At 40.9% G+C, this 19,510-nt stretch overlaps 1 protein-coding gene across 11 annotated transcripts in view; it reads left to right on the forward strand.

Annotated features, from left to right (window-relative positions):
* rapgef2b (Rap guanine nucleotide exchange factor 2b) overlaps positions 1-19,510 on the forward strand; it is a 109,502-nt gene that overhangs the window by 57,331 nt on the left and 32,661 nt on the right. For 9 of the 11 annotated variants that reach the window (XM_085416076.1, XM_085416112.1, XM_085416129.1 and 6 more), the window contains one exon: positions 1,829-1,996. In XM_085416076.1, the coding sequence (XP_085272202.1) occupies positions 1,829-1,996 (168 nt within the window). Of the gene's footprint in view, positions 1-1,828; positions 1,997-18,312; positions 18,937-19,510 lie in introns of those variants that run through there. The other 2 variants (XM_085416152.1, XM_085416162.1) reach the window with 2 other exon arrangements.

The following is a 19,510-nucleotide window of genomic DNA, read 5'->3' on the forward strand; positions in this document are numbered from 1 at the left end:
GATTGATGCCAGGTCTTTCTTGGAAATTAGATTTAAATCTCAGTGAGATTTTTACCTAGATAAATAAAAGATTGATACAAAAACTGAGCACGCTGCCTGTCCTGTGGTTCAATGCAGGGTGTACATGTGTAATAAGGACATGGATATCAGTTATATGCTAGTTGGCCTTATGTTAAAGCAAAGAAAAAAAGGTAGCATGACTATCTTCGACAGATAAGAACACCAGTGTGCTTTGCTTTCACGAAATTTGGAAATGACTGGTCCACATAATGCAGAGAAACAGAAAGTTTGTGACCTGCTTTAATAATCAAGTAAACACAGTTTTTTTTTTTCATTTGTTTTGAAAGAGGAACACGTGAGGAAAAGGAACTGAAACTAGAGAAATAAATCAGAGGGCACATGTAAAACATGGTTAATGCTATCAAGATATTAGTCAAATTGAGTGTTGTGTTGAGGGGTAAGGAACAGTGCAGTGCAGCTAATTTGCCTGCCTGTGGCAATTATAACATAATGTTCATCCACTAAAATGATTGGTTGCTTCATGGCACCGTTTGCCCCACCTTATAATAACACAGAAACACACCCTCAACTGCCATTTCTAGCAGCGCATATCCACCCTATTCTATCATCGCCGTAAAATAAAAAAACATAACACACATAATAACAACCGGTTTGCACTGCTGTAGTCACAGCACTGTTCATTCACTGTAATTGCCTCTTCTCTGTGAGTGTGCTGTGTAGGTGGGTGGGTGGAGGGGGCTTGTGATAACTGAGCTTCTATCAGATAAACACACACTCCTTAATAATACCTCCCTCTGTTCTGCTCGCTGCAGACACTTTGTAGCCTTTTGCCTCTTATGCTGCTACAGTTGCTAGCTTGCCCTGTAATTACTGAACAGGGGCTCTTATGCTGCCGAGGAAGTGATGCACGCGGATGAACCTCTCTGCTACATGTTAAGAGTGTACAGAGATATGCAGACGTGCCGTTATAAACATAAGCAAAGCTGCTCACGTGTCTGTGCTGTACACGCGTTCACTCCGAGATTTGCAATTAGACACACAATCACACTTACGCTCTCGCTCGCACACAGCTCCATTGCCGTTGTCATGGCAGCAGTTGGTAAGGCAGAGAGAGATTTTAGTGGTGTAATCCCAAAGGCTGAGCGCTGTGAAATGTGAAGCCGCAGTGAAAGTAGCGAGCGAGGAGAGGGAAGGGAAGGAATGGGCCAAAAATGTAAAGTCAGATATGTCATTCCATCATGGCACAAAGCCGTGTGGCACCAGAGCACCGTTTAAGTAGTCTAAAACCAAAAAAGCGTCACAAAATTGTACCGCTTGACTATAGCGATGGCTTAGTTAAAGTGGCATACTGTGCCAGTTTCCACATGGAAAATGTTTTTCTTCCTCCCAGTTCATTAAAAATGGAAACATGGATTTTTATCTTTTTTGAACTTGTAATTTCATTGTGGTTAATATGTCTAGCAGACACTGAGAGAGTTGAGCATCTCTATTTCCAACTCTGCCAGGCTCCATCTCTGTTTATCTCTACCTGTCAATCAGTTTACTCCCCATTGCTTTTCACTCCTTAGCTCACTCCTTCCATCCAGATTCCTCGCTCAGCCCTCTGTTTCTTTCTCTCTGTCTCTCCTTTTGTTTTGTGAGCACCCTTTTGACGTAGGTGTACATCGTACAGCCCACACACGCTTCTATTTTTACGCAATGAGCGGGGCGGTAGGAAGGGAGGTGGGGGATTCGGGAGGGGGCGTGAATGAAGACGAAGACTGTCACTCCCCTCATCTCCATCTCCCTCCCTTTCTATCATTTCCAGGTGGACTATATGGATGAAAATGAGGAGTACTTTCAGCGACAAGCCTCGCACAGACAGTCCCGTCGGCGCTTTCGGAAGATCAACCAGAAAGGGGAGAGACAAACAATCATCGACACAGTGGATCCGTACCCTACAGGAAAGCCACCCATAGCCCGCGGGTACCACACGGTGAGTTGCATCCTGCGCTACAGTTTTGTTGTTGTTTACCCTCGCTGTGGCAGATCGCTGCGCGCTCCGGAGGCGGTATCAGCGTTGCTCTATCACTGTGTTATGCTCTGTTTGTGTGTCGAGCTCCTTCTTCCAAACCTGTTGTGTTTCTGCTTCGGATACTAGCTGAAAATTAGTGTGTTCACTCTGTTTGAGGCCCTTTGCTGACCCTTGGTTGTAGCTGGGTGTACTGTGATGTCTTATTTCCTGGAGAAGGTTGCTCTTGTCTTCATTGAGTGCACTTCAAGCTTGTTTTTTAGTCTCCCTCTACTCCTTGTAGAGTTTAATTATTTTAACCTTTCTTGGTAAAATAGAATAGAGTGGCTACAATGTTTTGTGTGATGTTTACAGCTCTTTCTGGCTTTTGTCTGTTCCTTAGTCCTCTCTTGATAAACGCTTCTGTAGTTTGGTTTTTTTGAGCATCACAGTTTATCTGTGCTGTACCTGTCGTCTTCAGACTGTTTGTTTGTGCTGTCACACATCATATATTTTGTGCACATTGATAACTTATAAAAGGTTTGGTTTCCAGGTAAGATCCACATTTTACATCAATAATTTTAAGTTGTCATGTTTGCTGGTGAATCTAAGCATCATTATAGTTTGTAAAGCATCATGAGCTGTTTTTTACCTTGTTGAAACAAGCTGAACAAAAAACATTGGAGATACTTTACTGAAGAGGGAATTAAATGAGTTTTACATTGGTAAACTAGCAGTTCAAGGCTAACTGCTACAAGCATAAAACACCTGAATCTCAGAGCAAACATTAGCGGTTGAGTCAGTGGCTATGCCTTTGTTACACTCTCACTATGGAAAAGAGTGGCTGGAGACTTTAAAACACAGATGTGATACAATGTTGTTCCCTTTGAAATATTTGCTTGAGAGATGGACACTAGGTCTGCTACTGCTCACAATTGGTGACCGTCCTCAAAGCGACTTTGGTCCATCAAGATACAGATAAGATCCCGTCAGCCTGCTCGTCAGTCTATCAGTTTGTGATTGAAAAGGGTAAAGCTGGCAATTCCAGTCTGTTTATGATAATATGGCAATAAACTGTGTGACAAACTGGTAAAGATCACAAATCTGTTGCTTATTACATAGACTATACAAGCAATAGTACTGGCTGCCTACACAATATAGCCACAGGAGCTGCTTGATCATGGAGACCCGCTCCATGAAGCACACTGATGTTAATGCCAGAGAAGGTTTGAAGCTCTGCAGGTTAAGAGGTGTGGTCCAATACTTTTGTTAGGCAGTGTAGCTGGGATAGGTTTCTACCCTTCATCAATCAATTTTGCTTCCTGTGACCTGCATGGAGTTTCAAATGTTACCATTTAGCATTGTACTCACCCTTTAATATTTTTCCACACAATATAAATTTTCCAGCACATTTGGTGTTGCACAGAACGGCTGTTCGTAATAAAAACATTAAGATCGTTTTCTTAGTTATTGCACTGTACAAGGAGAGAAAATGGAAGACTACATGCTAAACAGAAGGGCTTGTTTCAAACTACACATTTTCTTCCATTGCTAATTGCTTAAAGGAGAAATGTTGTTTGCAACGCTGACTTTTTGAAGAAGTCTGATCTAATTACTGTACCATATAGTATTGAATTTACCCATCTGAGGCGATTTGACAGCAGAGGACTAAGTTTGCCCATTGTGTTGCACCATGCCTTCTCCCCTTCATGCTTTCTTTCCCTGGGAATAGGAAGTGAAGCATTTTCACACTAATGATGCAAATACCCAGCATGCAGTTGCTGCACACAGTTTTACCTGTTCTGCACAATTTCACTGCATTCCCTTCATTCCTGACACTCCCCCGGGCGTTCTGTCAGTGTACCAGTTTCGTTTTTGTTTTTTTGAACTTGTATTGCTGTGAAACAATCGAGCTCCAAATGGGAAAATGCGGCAAAGTAGTCTTCCTGCCTCCATCCAGCCCCACCCAGTATCCTAAATATAGACGCGCAGTGTTTTTGATTCAAAAGACTGCACTGAACTTTCTCATGGCCCGACGTCTCCTGTCACATACCCAACTCTCCTCACTCTAGTACCGCTCCTGTGGGAAGGATGGACCGGGTGCTATGGCAACCAGCAGTCCCAGATGGGCTGTGCTCGAGTGCACTTAGAAGTACAGTAGGGAAGGGAGCTAAGTTAACAAGAGTGCAGCATGCTGCCGCCGCTGCTGCTGCTGCTGCTGACAGAGGGGTGGAGGGGTGTGGAGTGACAGAGAAGCTGAATCTGGGCGGATGCTAAGCTGACATAGCAAGCTAATCTCCAGAATTTAGAATGCCAGACACCGCTCAGATTTTCCTCTCTCCTTCCCCGAGGCGCTTTTAAGAGGTGAGAAATGCACTGAGGAAAAACTTGGGATTGAAGACAGGATATCGCTCCAGCAGGCAAGGTTTTTTTTTCTTTTTTCTTTTTCTTCATTCAGCTTAGTCACTGCTAGGAAGGCAAATATGGAACCAAGTACAAAAACCTCAGAAGGTAAACTGCTTCTAGGAGAAGAATGAAAACTAATCTGTTGATTGCTGAGCTGATTCTGCTTATACTTGATAAGTTAACTGACTTATTTTTCCGTAGGTTTGTTCATAAATTGTAAAACTGAAGGTAGCCTAATGTGGCTTTAAACTACCTGTTTGTCTCACCACCAGTTCATAAACTAAGTTGTAAAACAGCCAAATCGATTAGTCCTTTACATTTGAACATTGGTTATTAGCCATTTTCACAGTATTTGACTTTGTAAACTCTTATCTTTAGAGCTTTAATGATTTGTCAAACAAGAAATTACCTTAATTGGAATGTTTTGATAACTCATGAGTCGCGTATTCTGTTCTTATGCAATGGTTCCAAACATTGTTAGTCATAGCTTTTCCAGTGTGAAGACGATGATTACGAGCTGCCCATCAGTCTACGCCTTCACAATTCACAAGAATCGCTCCTTGTCTTAAGGTATTGGTCAGATTTTAGTGAAACAAGATTAATACATATCTATATGAATGTTTGAGCCTCTCTGACTTCTCAGTGGATTTTAATTCTCATTAGTTTGTGCAATACAACCAACCAATAACAACAAAAATTATCACTTTCTTTCTGTTTTTCACACATTACAATTATATGTGAACAGTGATGGATCGTGGGCCAGATGAGCTACTATGTTGTTGATGTGCTGCATTTGTGGGTTTTTTGTTTTTTTTTTTGTTTTTTTGGAAGTACTTGAAAATGTCATCTCGAGAGTTGAGGAATTTTTAGTATTTGATAAAATAGTTTTGGTTCATTGGCAAAAAATTATCAGAAGGAACAAATTTAGAGGTCCGTTCACATTGCCCGTTCACTCTCCTCACATCATTTATGTTTTGTAAACTTCATCATTAATCTCTATTTTCGTATTTCAATGTGCATGATGAGATGTTCTGTGCCAATCCCAGCCACTGTCCTTGGTGCTGCATTAGATCCTGAAATAGCTAATGCTTTCCCAGTAGGATAAGTATCCTTCGTTATTAGTGACAGATTGGCTCGTTCCCAGTCTTTACACTGACAAACGAAGGCGTGTTCCCGCTGAAAGCGTCAAATCATCTCGTCTATGAAAAATCAGGCATTCTGGCCCATGTTTGTACATTTTTCCCAATGTTGGACAGTGTTCAACAGAATGAAGTGGATTTCATAGTCCTGTTCAAGTCCAGAGGGAAAGGATAACTATGGCAGGAGCAGCCAGTCCTAACATTCAGTTTCTATGAAATCTGGAGAATTTTTTTTAATTATCAACCCATTAAATCTTTGCTTAAGTTTTTTTTTCTATGATCAAGGAAACACCACATATGCTGCAAAGTGTTAACTGATTCCTGTATTTATGTTACATGAGCCCCTGCATCCTCTTGCTTCAGCCATTTACCTGGTACATTGATTAAATCTGTGAGCGTTTAGTGCTCAGGCCTCAGAATGATGAGTAGGATCTGGCCACAGGTCACACAGCGTCTGCAGACAGAATCTGTGTGAGCTTCTCTGACCCCTCTACAACAACCTGGACATTCCACTGTAAGTTGCTCTTCAGAGTGCCGGCTTCATAGCTAAAATATAAAAGTAATGCTAACCCTGTAGTGGAACTCCCAGTGGGAGAGCTGACACTTCCCTGCAGACCCCACTCTCCCCCACAGTCTGAAGTAGAGCTATCATCTGTATGAAGAGAAGATTATTTGATTTTCTGAGTTCAAAGAAAGTACAAATCCTTGATCAAGTAGATTTATAGTTTCAGAACGCTTTAAATTAATGGCTTCATTTGGACCTGTTTGGACCCCATTTATCATTTGGATGACTTATTTGGGATTGACATTCCGTGGAAGATATGCAACTGCTCCTTTAAATGATCTCATTAACTGGTTTGTTTGCTACACTTTATGCAATTCCATACAGCGTGCCTTGGAATTAAATGGAAATACAAAGATGTACAGCATGCATTTAAAATAAAAAACAGAATTGTTTAATTTACTGTTGGGGAAGTGAACTTGTATGTCTTGTTTCAGAGAGCACAGATGACTAGAGCTGCTGTTTTAGTCTGTGCAAAGAATAAGTGTTAGACTAAAAGGGGTCAGTTTAAAATGAATCACTTAAATAGATGAATCATCAGAATAAGTGCCATCTTTTTTTCTCATCTGCATATATTTGCGACGCAGAAGCTGTTAAATGCTAGACATATTAATTGGGAAATATGTGCATTTAGGACTGGTCATATCTATAAGTTGATGTAAAGAAGCCCATATGATATTAATCTTGTGTTTTTGTGGCCAGATTTCACACATAATTGGCTTGGCTCTGGCACAGGAAGATCTTAATTTGAAATCTGCCTGCACAGCTTTATTTGGCTCTATTATTTTTACAACCTGGAAAATTGTTTCTACTAATAATTGATGGTGTAGGTGGAAAATACGCCACACTATTACAGAGCTTGTACAGTTGTACTTGTTTTAATCTTAACAAGACAACAGTTTAAAAAAATGGCAACGTGAAAGCGAAATGTTTGCTTGGTTGAACTGCCAGCATCATGCACAGTTTTGTTTGTTATCGTCCGCTGATGCCATAAAAGACGGCAGTCAGCAACAGACAATGAACGATGGAAGTCGTGATTAGTCGAGGCACTGTGTATTCTGCAGGTATAAATATCTGTTATGAACATATTTCTTGTGTAGTCTGAGTCTGACATGAGAAGTTGTCGACGATATTTTTATGAGCACTACACCAAACACCTTTGGAGTTCTAAAACCACATTTCAAACTTGCATTGCTTCAATGCAGACGCCGTGTGTCGGCTGGCGTTAGTAATTCATCTTCCTGCAGGTAGAGAAACGGACTGCCCTTTGCAGTATTTCTATGGTGAAAGATGGCAGTTTGGGCTTCCTTTCTAAGTACTGTTCTGATTTACTGTCAGACTTAGTGACCACACTTTTTTCTTCTGCAGGGTACCTTTAAAAGCTTTTGATTAAAGGTATGATGTAAGGCTACATATCAAAACGGAGTCATGCTCTCATTCCTGTAGTTTGGTACGGGAAATGTAAAGTTATATGCAGTCAGTGTTCTCATCTGAAAAGCTCCTCTGAAAATTCAAGTTTCCATCATTAGACACTCTGCAGACAGTTCTGTTATTTAAATCGATGGAGGCAGATATATAAAAACACATTTCTGCTTCTAGAGATGAATCGGGGCAGTGAAAGAGGGCCGTGTTTAGGATTCAACACATGCCTCCTGCGTGCTCAGAGCAGTGAGTTGACACTTGTGTGCCTTGTTCAGAATGAAAACACACACACATATATACACGCACACACTTGATCTTTATATATTCTCTGTAGCAAATGCTCATAATCTCCATTTCTCAGTCGCTCTCCATTTTGCACTTAATCTCACACGCTCCATCTCTTCCGCTAATATCAACAGCCATTTTTGCTGTCGACCTGACGCACACACATACCGACATGCACACACAGATTGTGTCTCTGATCTCTCACTCAGGCACTTGCTAGAGGTCTTTGTGCAGATTCTGTCACTCACTCTGAAATGAAATGTCAATGTGGCTCCTGTTAAGGCTTTGTGTTTACCACGCTGCCGATTTTATCCATTACAGATTTTAAACATATTACCATCTGTCCCCCCCCCCCCCCCCCTCCTTCCAATAAAACTCCTCAGACCCCCTGTAGACACCCCAAACTCTCTGTGTGGATGAATAATATTCCTTCCTCTGGGTTTACTTGGTGTCCAGCAGGACATCCAAGGCCCCAAACAGATGTTCTATAATTACACAAGCAGCAGGAGGCAGGCAATCAATACTCCTTTTACTCCTTTTCTCCACCAAGGAGCCCTGGTGGTTAGCAAGGCCGCCCTATAATCAGAAGGTCGCAGGTTTAATCCCAAACAGCCAATGTGTCCATCAGCAATCATGTGCTCTGTTGGAGTGTCCTTGACAGTGACATTGCTCACTCATCCACTGACCGCTTTAAGATGTACAGTGAGGCCCAGGAATATTTAAGCAGTGACGCAGTTTTCACATTTTCCGCACCACAGCAGACGTGAAGTGAGAAATTCGAGTTGCAGTTGAAGGGCAGACGACTCTCAGCTTTAATTTAAGGTGTTGAACAAAAATATTGCATTACACACTGAAGAAGTTTGTGTGAGGATGTTATCAGTTTCTCCGAGATGTATTGATCTTCAGAAGCACTTCAGAAAATGATATATGGGAGATTCTACAGATGGCCCATATGTCATCGGTGCACTTTGTGGATGGCAGGTTTAAAAAAGAAACAACAATAAAAGCTTTTTTGATGTGACTTAATATATTTTTTTTCTTTCAGGTCTTCTTCATAGGTCATAATATTGTATTTTGGTGACTTTGGTGTACAGACTCGTCCCTCTACAATATTTAAGAGGCTGGACCAAGCTAGCAGTTAGCTTAGCTTAGCCTGGCATAGTTTAGCGTAAACACTGGCAACAAGAGAAACTGCTAGCACTGTTCAAATGTAATAAGTCCTCCTACCACCACTCCTAAAGCTCATCCATTATTGCATCACATCTTGTTTAATCCTTACAATAACCCAAGTGTGTGGACAACAATGTGTAGCTTTATTGCACCAGGTTGCCCTTATCCTCGTTTCCGGTCTTTATACTAAAGCTGTTCTAATCCAGGTAATCAGCTGGAGCTTGATATTTATTGAACAAACATGAGTGTGTTGTCAACCTCTCCTAACTCTGTGTGAGAGAGTGAATGCCTGTATTGGTTTTCGAAAAATGTGGTCCTATTCCTGCCTGTGCTAAGCTTGCTTCACAGATAAGCTGCTGTACTGAGTGCTGCATGGTTAGCAAATGCAATTTTTAAAGAAAACCCAGTGAGTCTTATTGTCTGCTTAGAGATCCAAATTAGCCTGCAGTGGTAAGGAAAAAAACCCAGCAGTTGGAAGTGATCTGTTCAGTAGTCTACAGGCATGCTGAGGTATGTGTGTGCAAGGCAGAATAATGATGCAAGTGAATGTGTGTTCTTTATAACAGTCCTTGTCTAAGAGTACAGAGAAAAGTTATATTTTCACCTTGAAGATGAATTGGGCTGTCGAGTCCTGGAACAATGAAAGATTTTGCCATGTAGGTCGATATCATCTTTGTTTTCAGAGGAGACACACTTTGGCTGAAGTTATCTGCCTTAACATGGGAACTCTTGTCATAACAAGTAACAGAACAATAGAAACTTGAAAATGGTTGATTTATAGATAGCCGTGGAGCTTTTACCAACTTTTTTTCTCACTCGACTAGCAAGTGACATGTTTGATAACTTTGATCTTTTCTCCTTTTTCCACGGCGCTCTCCTTAACCCGGCTTCCAGGAATGCAATAAACCCCAGGTACCGTATCTGTTAACAGTGTTATGTCTTGTTTCCTAGTGTGGGTGTGTTTCTTCTTCTGTCTGTGTGTTCTAGATGTCTGTGTTTGTGCTTCTCCTGGTGGTTTTATCTGCGTCTCTTCCCTCATATCTGTAGGTAGTAGTAGACTTCCTTAATAAATACATCGACTTCCTGGCATGAAGGCTGATAAAGGGTGAAGTCTGCACCACACACACTCCAATTGAATTATCACAACATCAGCATGATCAAATTTTGGATTATTATTCCTGCTGTGTGGGTGTGGTTCTGGTTGGTCTTGCCATTGCTGCTGGATTGCTCGATCATGATGGCTTTGAAAAGTGTAAAACAGCCATTTCGAGACCTATCTAACCTCTAAAAGAGCAGTTTATGCAGCGCAAAGTGTACAAACATAGCATTACCAATAGGTGAGGAAGGGTATATACCATATCTCAGTATTTCATCACAGAGTCCTGCAGTGTTTAAGCAGAGATGGATTATGACAAAGAGGTTGAAAAGATCAGGGCTCAAAGTGTTGAGCAGTCAGACTTGCTGATAAATGCAGAGAGAACAAAACCTGCCACTTTCGGCCGCAGAAAAGCCGAGCTCCTATTTTTAGAGCTGTCCTTTGTGACAACCTGCTCCGCTTCAGCTGTGCAGGGACACAAAAGCCCCGGTGTCGAAATAGGCATTGTATAGGCACTACACCAAGGAGTAGAGAAACAGTTTCCTACACTTATCTCCTTCCTGACTTAATTATGTTCTTTATCAATTATTGATTCAGTCATCATTTGGGCCATAAAATATACAGATCAGTCATAATATTGAAGATATATGTTGTCAGATTTTAAAAAATATAGACAGATAATGTTATGAGTTATATAATAAACTTGGTACACTAGCAAATAATTGTTTTAACCTGAAACAAATAATAAATCCTCGTTTCCAGTTTATTCTCTGAGCAGCTGATTATTCAGCACACCGCTTCAGCCCCAAAGGTTCTGCTTATTTTAAAGTAATTAAAATCTCAACAGTCTCTTGATTATGGTCATTGCTGAAGGAAATGATCATCCCTTTTATTTTCTGTAGTGTTATACATGTATATATGTAATGTAATAAATATGCATTTTCATTTACAGCTGCAGCTTAAGTTTCCTTTGTTTCTTTGAAATGAAACACCCACGCCTCTTTTCCCAGCATGGACTACAGAGACACAATCAGTGTTTATAGTTATTAATAGCCAAATATCAAACATTATGCTTTGATGGAAATAGAGCAGATATTTTGGGAGAGTTCAGACCTGATAATACAGCTGAAACGCTGCCTCGTGCAAGTGAACAAAATCAAGTACTCATTTACAGGCTGCGCCTCATTTCTCAACCAGTGTGCTAGAACACGCTTACTGACATTTGATGTGCTTTTCATGTCAGTTTTGACATTCAAAGACCTTTTTTGAAAGTTGAGTATTTTCAAAAGGCTTGACAGATGACATTTATTTCAATGGTAATGAGCCTGCACGGCGATGATAACATGGTACTCTGGGCGTCTTTTTAATGGTGTTTATCACTTAAATTTGATCAAAATCTCTCCAAACAATTAGAAACAAATGTTAGATTTGTTTACTGTAGTGACCGGGTAAATAAGGGGTAAAATGACAACTTATCTCACCAACTCATTTCTCAAAGTTCCCTAAAGCTGTCAAAAAGCTGAGAAAGTGGGAATGTGGTGATTGTGTTTTAGTGTTATTTTTCTTGGCTCTGTTTGAAATGACAGACCTGCATACAGACATGAAATCAGCCTTTTATTGAAACTCCTCATATTGAAATGTCAGTGGTACTGAATTGATACTGATATGAACCATGATCCGTCAATAAAATTGAAGAATAGAACTTGCATAAGGTAATATCTTCTTATGTAAATTTGTAAAAGGCAATGAAGTGTTGAAATCTAAAAGGTAATTCAGAAGGTGCATTAAATTCCATACAGACAATTAATCCATTTGTATCTGACTCTGCACACTTTCCAGCAATTTAAAGTATGAAGCCGGTTTTAAATCCTGACATAATGACCATGTGTCTCATTAAGGTTCTATTAACTAGTCATTGTGCACTCTTCCCTCTAACTCATCAACAGATTGAAATTGTTAGGATAGTTTTCACAGTGAAGGTAGTTGTACAAATGTGATTTGTATCATCTGCTACAGTTTGCAGGTCTACTGAAGATCTCACGGTAAATTCTCAGCCCAATTAACGTCAGTGTCAGCCAGATTGTTTGTCCATCATATTGGTATAGACTGAAATATCTTAACTGCTCTTGGATGGATTGTTTTGGAAAAATGTGCAAACATTGATGGTCTCCATAGAAGGAATATTGATAGTCTTTTCTTATGACTAAATACTTCCAAAGCTAATCGGATTCCTGTCAGCTTCATCTTTGTTTGGCCAGTGCCAGTCACCGCATTTTGCAGGGATGTTTGATAAGATAGTGGGAGTTTAACAGCCCTGCGCCAACACCTTGGTCTTGGTCATGTTCCTTCTACTCATTTCTAAACAGTGTTTGTGGTGTGGCAGAATTCATTGTCCCTGGAGAAACAAGTTTGACGTCATTGCCATCAGGGTGTGAGCTTGGTCTGCAAAGGCTTTATGATGTTATAGACTGTCAAGTTAATATCCACATGAATGCCAGTCCATCCATCTGATCCATCCTATCCAGGTGAACACTGATTGATTTGAATATTTTTGCTAATTGGTACATAAAGACCCTATGAATATCTTGAATTTAGCTGATCCTAATAGCGTTGTATGCTGCATTTGGGATTTTACTGATAATGAGTTGATGGTGTCCATCAGTTGTTAATTGTATAGTTTTAGCTTTTCAGGTGCATTTGAACTTTTGTGGTTAAAGATTTCCTTTTCTTTCCACTGATTAAGAATGAGTCGACACATGCAGTTGTAACTGTGACACTAAAACCACATAATTCGGCTCGCTCCGACAGCATTCAGTGCTAACGACTTCCAGTTCATTCGCTTCTACAGTCAGTCGTTAACTTGATCCGGAAACCTCTAGTCACTGATCAACCTGTCACTCATTTGGAAACTATCTCACTTTGTTGCTTATTCTCTGAAAACATGTCTTTTGATTCACTTTTCCTATTTATGCACCTTGTAGCAGGTGCACGGGCACAACAGATGTTATGCCCCCGTGAACCTACAAGTGTAATCTTTCAGATGTGCCTGGTTGCCTGAGTTTCTGTCAAATTATTTTCAGAGCAGCGTGGAGGTGATAACAGCTTGAAAAATGAAATGATCCCTCGGGCTGTAGCAAGTATGAAAATGGAGTCTCTTTATTAGATCATCTTTTGCGTTCTAACAAAGTTATTTAGAGCCAGCGTAATGGGACTGGCATCAAGGATTAATGCGCTGTGTTCTCTCTACACGTGGGGTTACAAATTCACCGAACAAGGTTAGAGACAGATCAATAAATCAAAGTATGTTGAGTTTGATCCTCTAATGGCCACTGTGTGTCTTCCACAAAGTGCTGATGTATAAGGTGTCTGTGGCTGATTGATCCTATGGAGTTTTTTTTAGTCATCTTATGAGCATAACAGCAAGTTGTTGTTTTTTTTTGTTTGTTTTTTTAGTTCAAATAAATCAATTAAGACAAAAAGACAAGTATACATTAACAGGTGTAGTACTTAAGTAAGATGTCTGTTTCAGATTTTTCTAGAGCATCAAGGGTGTCCTAAAGACAATGCATTGTACACACAGTAATCTGTTAAAAAGAATAACTCCTGTCATATTTATTGTTCTGATTTTTTTTTTCTGATAAAAAAAATATAAGTTTGTGTGCATTAAAGGAGGTTAGTGGTCTGTGGTGACAACCTTCAATTCACTGTGTGCCAGTAAATCAGGTTAATAAAGTTTTTTTTTTTTTTAACTTCTTGGGTGGGCAACTCCTCCACAACTAGGATTTACTGTGGGATCAGCTGAGTGGACAGAAATGTCTGTGAAATCCTCCATTGCTCAGTCATCTGCAATACCAGTGATGTTGTTTTATCCATGTGTCTTCAATCTGCTTTCAACTATCCCAAAAGAAAGATCATGAGGTGATGACATTAAAGTTTGAGTAACTACAGCTCAGTCATGCAGTGCTGGTTGGTTTGATTTTGTGCATGTATGTCTGGGATTTGGCAAAGAAAGGCATTTTTCTCTTGCATTATTTTTTTCTTACATGTTGCTGTAATACTGAACAATTTGATCCTGCTTTGCTGGTGCCAAGAAAATGCTTGATTTATGAGTGCCTTATGCTGCTATCGCCATTGAAATACTTGGCTGTGCATGTGTGTCATGTCTATGCAGGGGTGTTTGATCCAGCAGTGTAATGAGTTTTTTAGTGCCCTAATGCCACATATCAGCAGGCACAACACAATCACATGGCCTTTCCCTATAAATGCATGGAACAATTGAAGCCTGACTGGGTTCACAGGCGGTTTACAAATGGCAGATGAGGCCCCTCACCCACCTCGTGCATTTAGCACACTGCAATTGAGATCAAGTTCATTACTGGTGTTTCAAGTAGCATTTTTCATGTCACTCTGACAATCTCCCAAGATCGATGCTCACCTGCCTCTTTCCCTTTACCTTGAGCTTGTGATTAGTCACTAAAAAAATGATTAATTGGCTTGTTTGTTCCTTTAAATGAGCTTGCTATGAAAGCTTTAAACAAGGGGGGCTGGGCAGGAGGGTCTGATATTCCCCAGACGCAACCACGTTGCCGAGGTGATGTAATGATGCCCTGGTCCTCCCCCCGCCGGCAATTGTTGGAGACATTAATGACTGGGCTGCACAGCCAAGCACCTGAGCTTTTTGGTTGTTTTGATACATTACATCATTGCTCCGGGGCAGGAGAGGTGATGTCATACCGGGTCTCCAGCTTCCCTCCCCCTCTCCGCCTCCCACTCACATCCCCATTGCTTTGACTGGAGCAGCTCCAAAACCAGCGTGTAGTACGCTGCTTTCTAAGCATTGTCTGAAGCGGAACAGCCAGACTCTTTACTAAAAGGCTACAGCATCAGCTGTCTGCATACATGAAAAAATAATGTGTCAGTGGTTTTATTGGATTAGTTATTGTTTCATTTTCAAATGTTCATCAGTCTTTGTCAGCAATTAAGTTTATATTGCACGGGCTTTACAAATGGTTGTTTGCACCATTTAGATCCATCTTAAGTATGAGGCTCTAAAATCATATTATGATTCCTGCTTATGGATGTGAATAATATAGAGCTGGAGCAAAGCACTGCTTCATTTTTGATTCATTTGTGATGCTATGAAATGCCAAAGATACTGCCTGTCACAGCTTCTGCATGATACCTGCAGGTTATGTTTTGTGTTTTGGCCACAGTCCAGAACCAAAAAATACACATTATATTAAAGTGAAGTTAAAAAAAAAGTGCAAAAAAGGTTCACCGTTTTAGTTAATGTGCCTAAAAATAAATTTGTTAGTAATATTTCTCGTTTCATGTTGTGTAACAAAGTGATGCATTGATGCCGAAAGGGAACTGATTCATCCTCCTCCAGCAGTTTTGCAAAATGCTAAAAAACAGACAGTGGTGACAAAATGACTGAGACCTGCAACAATGCAGGAAAATGATAACTGAACAATGACCAAAAGAATAAATGATAATAAATGGTATATCTACTATTCGAGATTCTATGTGATTTTATAGTTTAATCTGCTGTTGAGTATAGATAACGTGTAAACAGACACGACTCTTCTTTTAATGTTTTGTGCTCTGCGTGTTGTTTCTAAGCTTAATTCCTGGTTGTTTTGTGGCGAGTAGCAAGCTGGCCTGTAGTTTGTTGCCTTTGGTTTGCTGTAGGGCTGCTCAATTAATCGAATTTTAATCACGATTACGATCTGGGCTTTCAACGATCATTAAAAATGACTGAGCCGATTATTAGCCCCTCCCTCGTTTATCCGCGACACCTTAAAGGCCGGTCCGTGAAAATATTGTCGGGCATAAACCGGTCGTGGCGCAAAAAAGGTTGGAGACCGCTGATTAAGAGGACCCGAGGGAAGCTCGGAAAGAGAGGAGAGTGACTGCCGTTGGTTGAAAAGAGAGGTAAAAAAAAAAACTTCAGTGGTGTTGCACACTATTTTATATTATTTTTTAAAGTCATTGTTAACCCTTTAAAGCCGGTCAGAGCAGCACGCTCCGTTTTGTGTAACTATTTTTAAATCCCTGTAGAACCGGAACCGCGTAAGCTAGCGCAATAATTTGTTTTGCATATGAAACCGGAGGAGTTGTACTTACATCTGATGCCACCAGCTTGTCCTCGGTCACGGTTTCCTTCCACAAAAAGCTTTGCAAAAATTGCATAAAAAGCGCTTGCAGGAACAAAAGCATAATATTCCAGAAACAAGCTTCGCCGATCAGCTGTTCTTAACACTTCCCACCGTGAAACAGACGTCAGCGCGAACTATCACATGTCCGCCATTTCCTGGCCGAAACCGGAAGTGACGTCATTTTCGCGGAAATGTAGTTTTTTACTTGTAGGCCTTAAAAGCCTATACTGGTCATGTTTGACTTTTCTGAATAGTTGCTGGGATGCTTAGAGCTCGAATTGCACTGCTGGAAATAGTTTATTTTGATGCACCTGCTGTTTTCTTTGCAATTTGCATCATAGGATTGTTTTTTCGTTTTTTCTGCAGTATATAAAAATTGCTGTATCTCCAAAATAAAACTATGAACACACTCAAAATAAATTTCCTGTTGTAAACTATTTTTTGCAACTTTTTTGTATTTAAAGTTTTGAGGGATAAACCTCTTAAATTTCTCCAAGTAATATATGTAAAAAAACAAACAAAAACGATTTTAAATTTTTTTTTTTGTAGTTTATTGCACTTTTTTGCAATTAATGTAGTTACTATGGACTTAATGCATACATATTATTAAAATATGGGCTATAACAGTTGTATAGCAACTTGAAATGCTCCCATAAATGGCACTACAACATGTAAAAAAAATAATATAAGCTCTGGCGGACTTGGTTCTATAGTAGGTCTTAAAGGGTTAAATAAATATCGTCAAATAATCGAGATCTCAATTTCAGTGAAAATAATCGTGATTATCATTTTTGCCATAATCGAGCAGCCCTAGTTTGCTGTCTAAATCCTCATTGTTCCCTGTGGTGCAGTTTCTGTCATTGTGTAGTCCTCCTCATATCTCAGTCTGTCAGCAGACATATATATATATATATATATATATATATAGATATAGATATATATATATATATATATAGATATATATATAGATATAGATATATATATATATAGATATATATATATATATATATATATATAGATATATATATATATATATAGATAGATAGATAGATAGCCTTCTATTTATCCAGTATCTAGAGTCTCCACAGGCATGGCCTCCCACCTGAACACACACATATAAGAAGTACTTTTCTTCCTCTCAGAAAGCAAAATGTAATGTTGTGTGTTTGATTGGTGATGCTGCTGCTCGCTGTAGTACAGCTGAGTGAAGTGGAAGAGTCTATTGCCACTTTTCTATTTTATGCACTCTCTCCCCTCCCTGCCTCCATTTCAGCATGTCTTGCTGCCTCCGTCGCCACAGCAACTGAAGGCCCTAGAGGGTGTGTAGCGGGCTGGATGGGTAGATGAGTGGGTGGGTGCAGGGGGCTCGTGCTCACCCAGTTGCTATGGCTATTCCAGCTGAGTGACAGTGTGACATCATTGCTGCCAGTCTGTGTTCCTGCAGTGAGCCCCCTGTGAATGCTTTCACCTCTCCGGAGAAGCAATGCTACTGTTTCCTCTCTTTCCATATTTTACTCTCACACTCAGGAGGAAGTGCTGCCATCTCTCCACCCAGGAAATGGCTTTCCTTTTTCCGTTTCTATGCCAACAAGCTCCAGCCATGGTCTGGTGCTGAAGTGAGGGATAATGGCATTATTCCACTGTGCTCTTCTCTACCAACCAATTCTTCATCCCTCTGTTTCCCTCTACCTCTTTTTACCTTTTGGACTTATCGCCTTCCTCCCACTTCTCAGCTGTGTATCACCTTCTATCTCTCCTTGGACATTGCTTTTCATCCATCTTCCTCATTTTTATTTAATCATCCACCCTCTTCTATCTCTCTATCAGAGCTGAGGTGTTGTAAGTCCTCCAGATGAGCACAGCCATAGTGGCTGCTCTGACAGCATCACTCTCAGGCAGGGAGGAGGTCCTTATCCCCCCACCCCCTTCCTCTTCTTCCTCCACCACCACCACCACCTCCCTCCCCCTCCTCCACCACCACTGACACACATACACACATCCCCCTGCTCCCGTTACAAACAAACCGCTGGGTTTAACGTACAGTACCTCAGCGGAGGCTGCAGGCGTCTCGGTCTTCAAATAATCTAATGGTGCATAAAGGCGTGCGTGTGTGTTTTCGCGTGTGTCGCTTTACTTTCGCGAGAGGGAGGGAGAAAGAGATAGAGAGGGAAGGAAGGCGGAGGGAGTAAACGTGAGTGAAAGTGTTGTCAGCCATTTTTCCCATCTTTTCCCCTGTTTCTGCGTTCTTATCGCGCGCCGCTGCTCTCCGCTTGGAGATGTGATTGTCAATTGCGCGGAGAGAAGACGCTGGCTGTTTTTCTTCGCTTGGATAAAAGGATTTTTCCCCCTCTGTCCTCCTCCTCCTTTTCGGTGATTTTAAGATATTTCTGTTGGAAGAAGCGGGGTGGCTGGAATAAACGCAGAAGGTGGTGTCGGTTTGGAGTGTCAAATCAGGCCAAGGAACAGCGGATACTCCCAAAACTGACAAGCCGCCGCCTCCTTCCAGGGAGACGGCGCAGCTGAGGGAGGGGAAAGGGCAGGTCGCTTTGGATGAAAATGAGGGTCTATGCTGTAGCATAGAGCAGGTCCGGGATGTTAGATTTTAGCCCGGTGAACATTTTTTCATTATGAAACCATTAGCAGCATCAGACAGCAATGGAGTCCCGAGCCAGCAAGATAAAACCCCGGTAAGTAGCCTATCGACTTGCAGCGTTTTTTTCTCCATCTTTTTTTCTGTCTCTCGCCCTCATTTATGACCCCGTAGATATGATTACCGGCCGTATAATGGATGTGCATCAGATTTCTATCGAGCCTGCACAAGATGAATGAACGCAGGGCAGACCAAGGACGCATCAGAAACCCGAATCACAAGCTGATTATTGCCCCGTCGAGCCTCCGATGTGTGTCAGTGTGTTGTACTAGAAACGGCCGCCATGTGCTTGCTGTCACTTACGCGCGCAGACACGCGCACAACTGCGTGAATCTTACATTATCGATCTGCCAGGACATTAGAGTAAAATATTCTAAAAATAAAAAATCAGAGCGAGGTCAGTAATGGTTCAGTGCCACGTTGTACCCACGAAGGCCCTTGAACAGTAGCCCTTATTTTCCTGTGGTCAAACACGAACACATCGTTGCAGATGTAGCCTGTGTCTGTGTTTTAATGACCGACACATCTTTCTCATCACGTTTAACGACGCAGTGGACGTGAAGAATAATCGTAAGTCGCTAAAGTGAAATTAGCTTTGCCAGGTATTATTT

Source organism: Rhamphochromis longiceps, linkage group LG2 (genome assembly GCF_057381845.1).
Source record: "Rhamphochromis longiceps isolate RC_006_pf linkage group LG2, R_longiceps_female_GT1.1, whole genome shotgun sequence".
In the NCBI taxonomy this organism is placed as follows: domain Eukaryota; kingdom Metazoa; phylum Chordata; class Actinopteri; order Cichliformes; family Cichlidae; genus Rhamphochromis; species Rhamphochromis longiceps.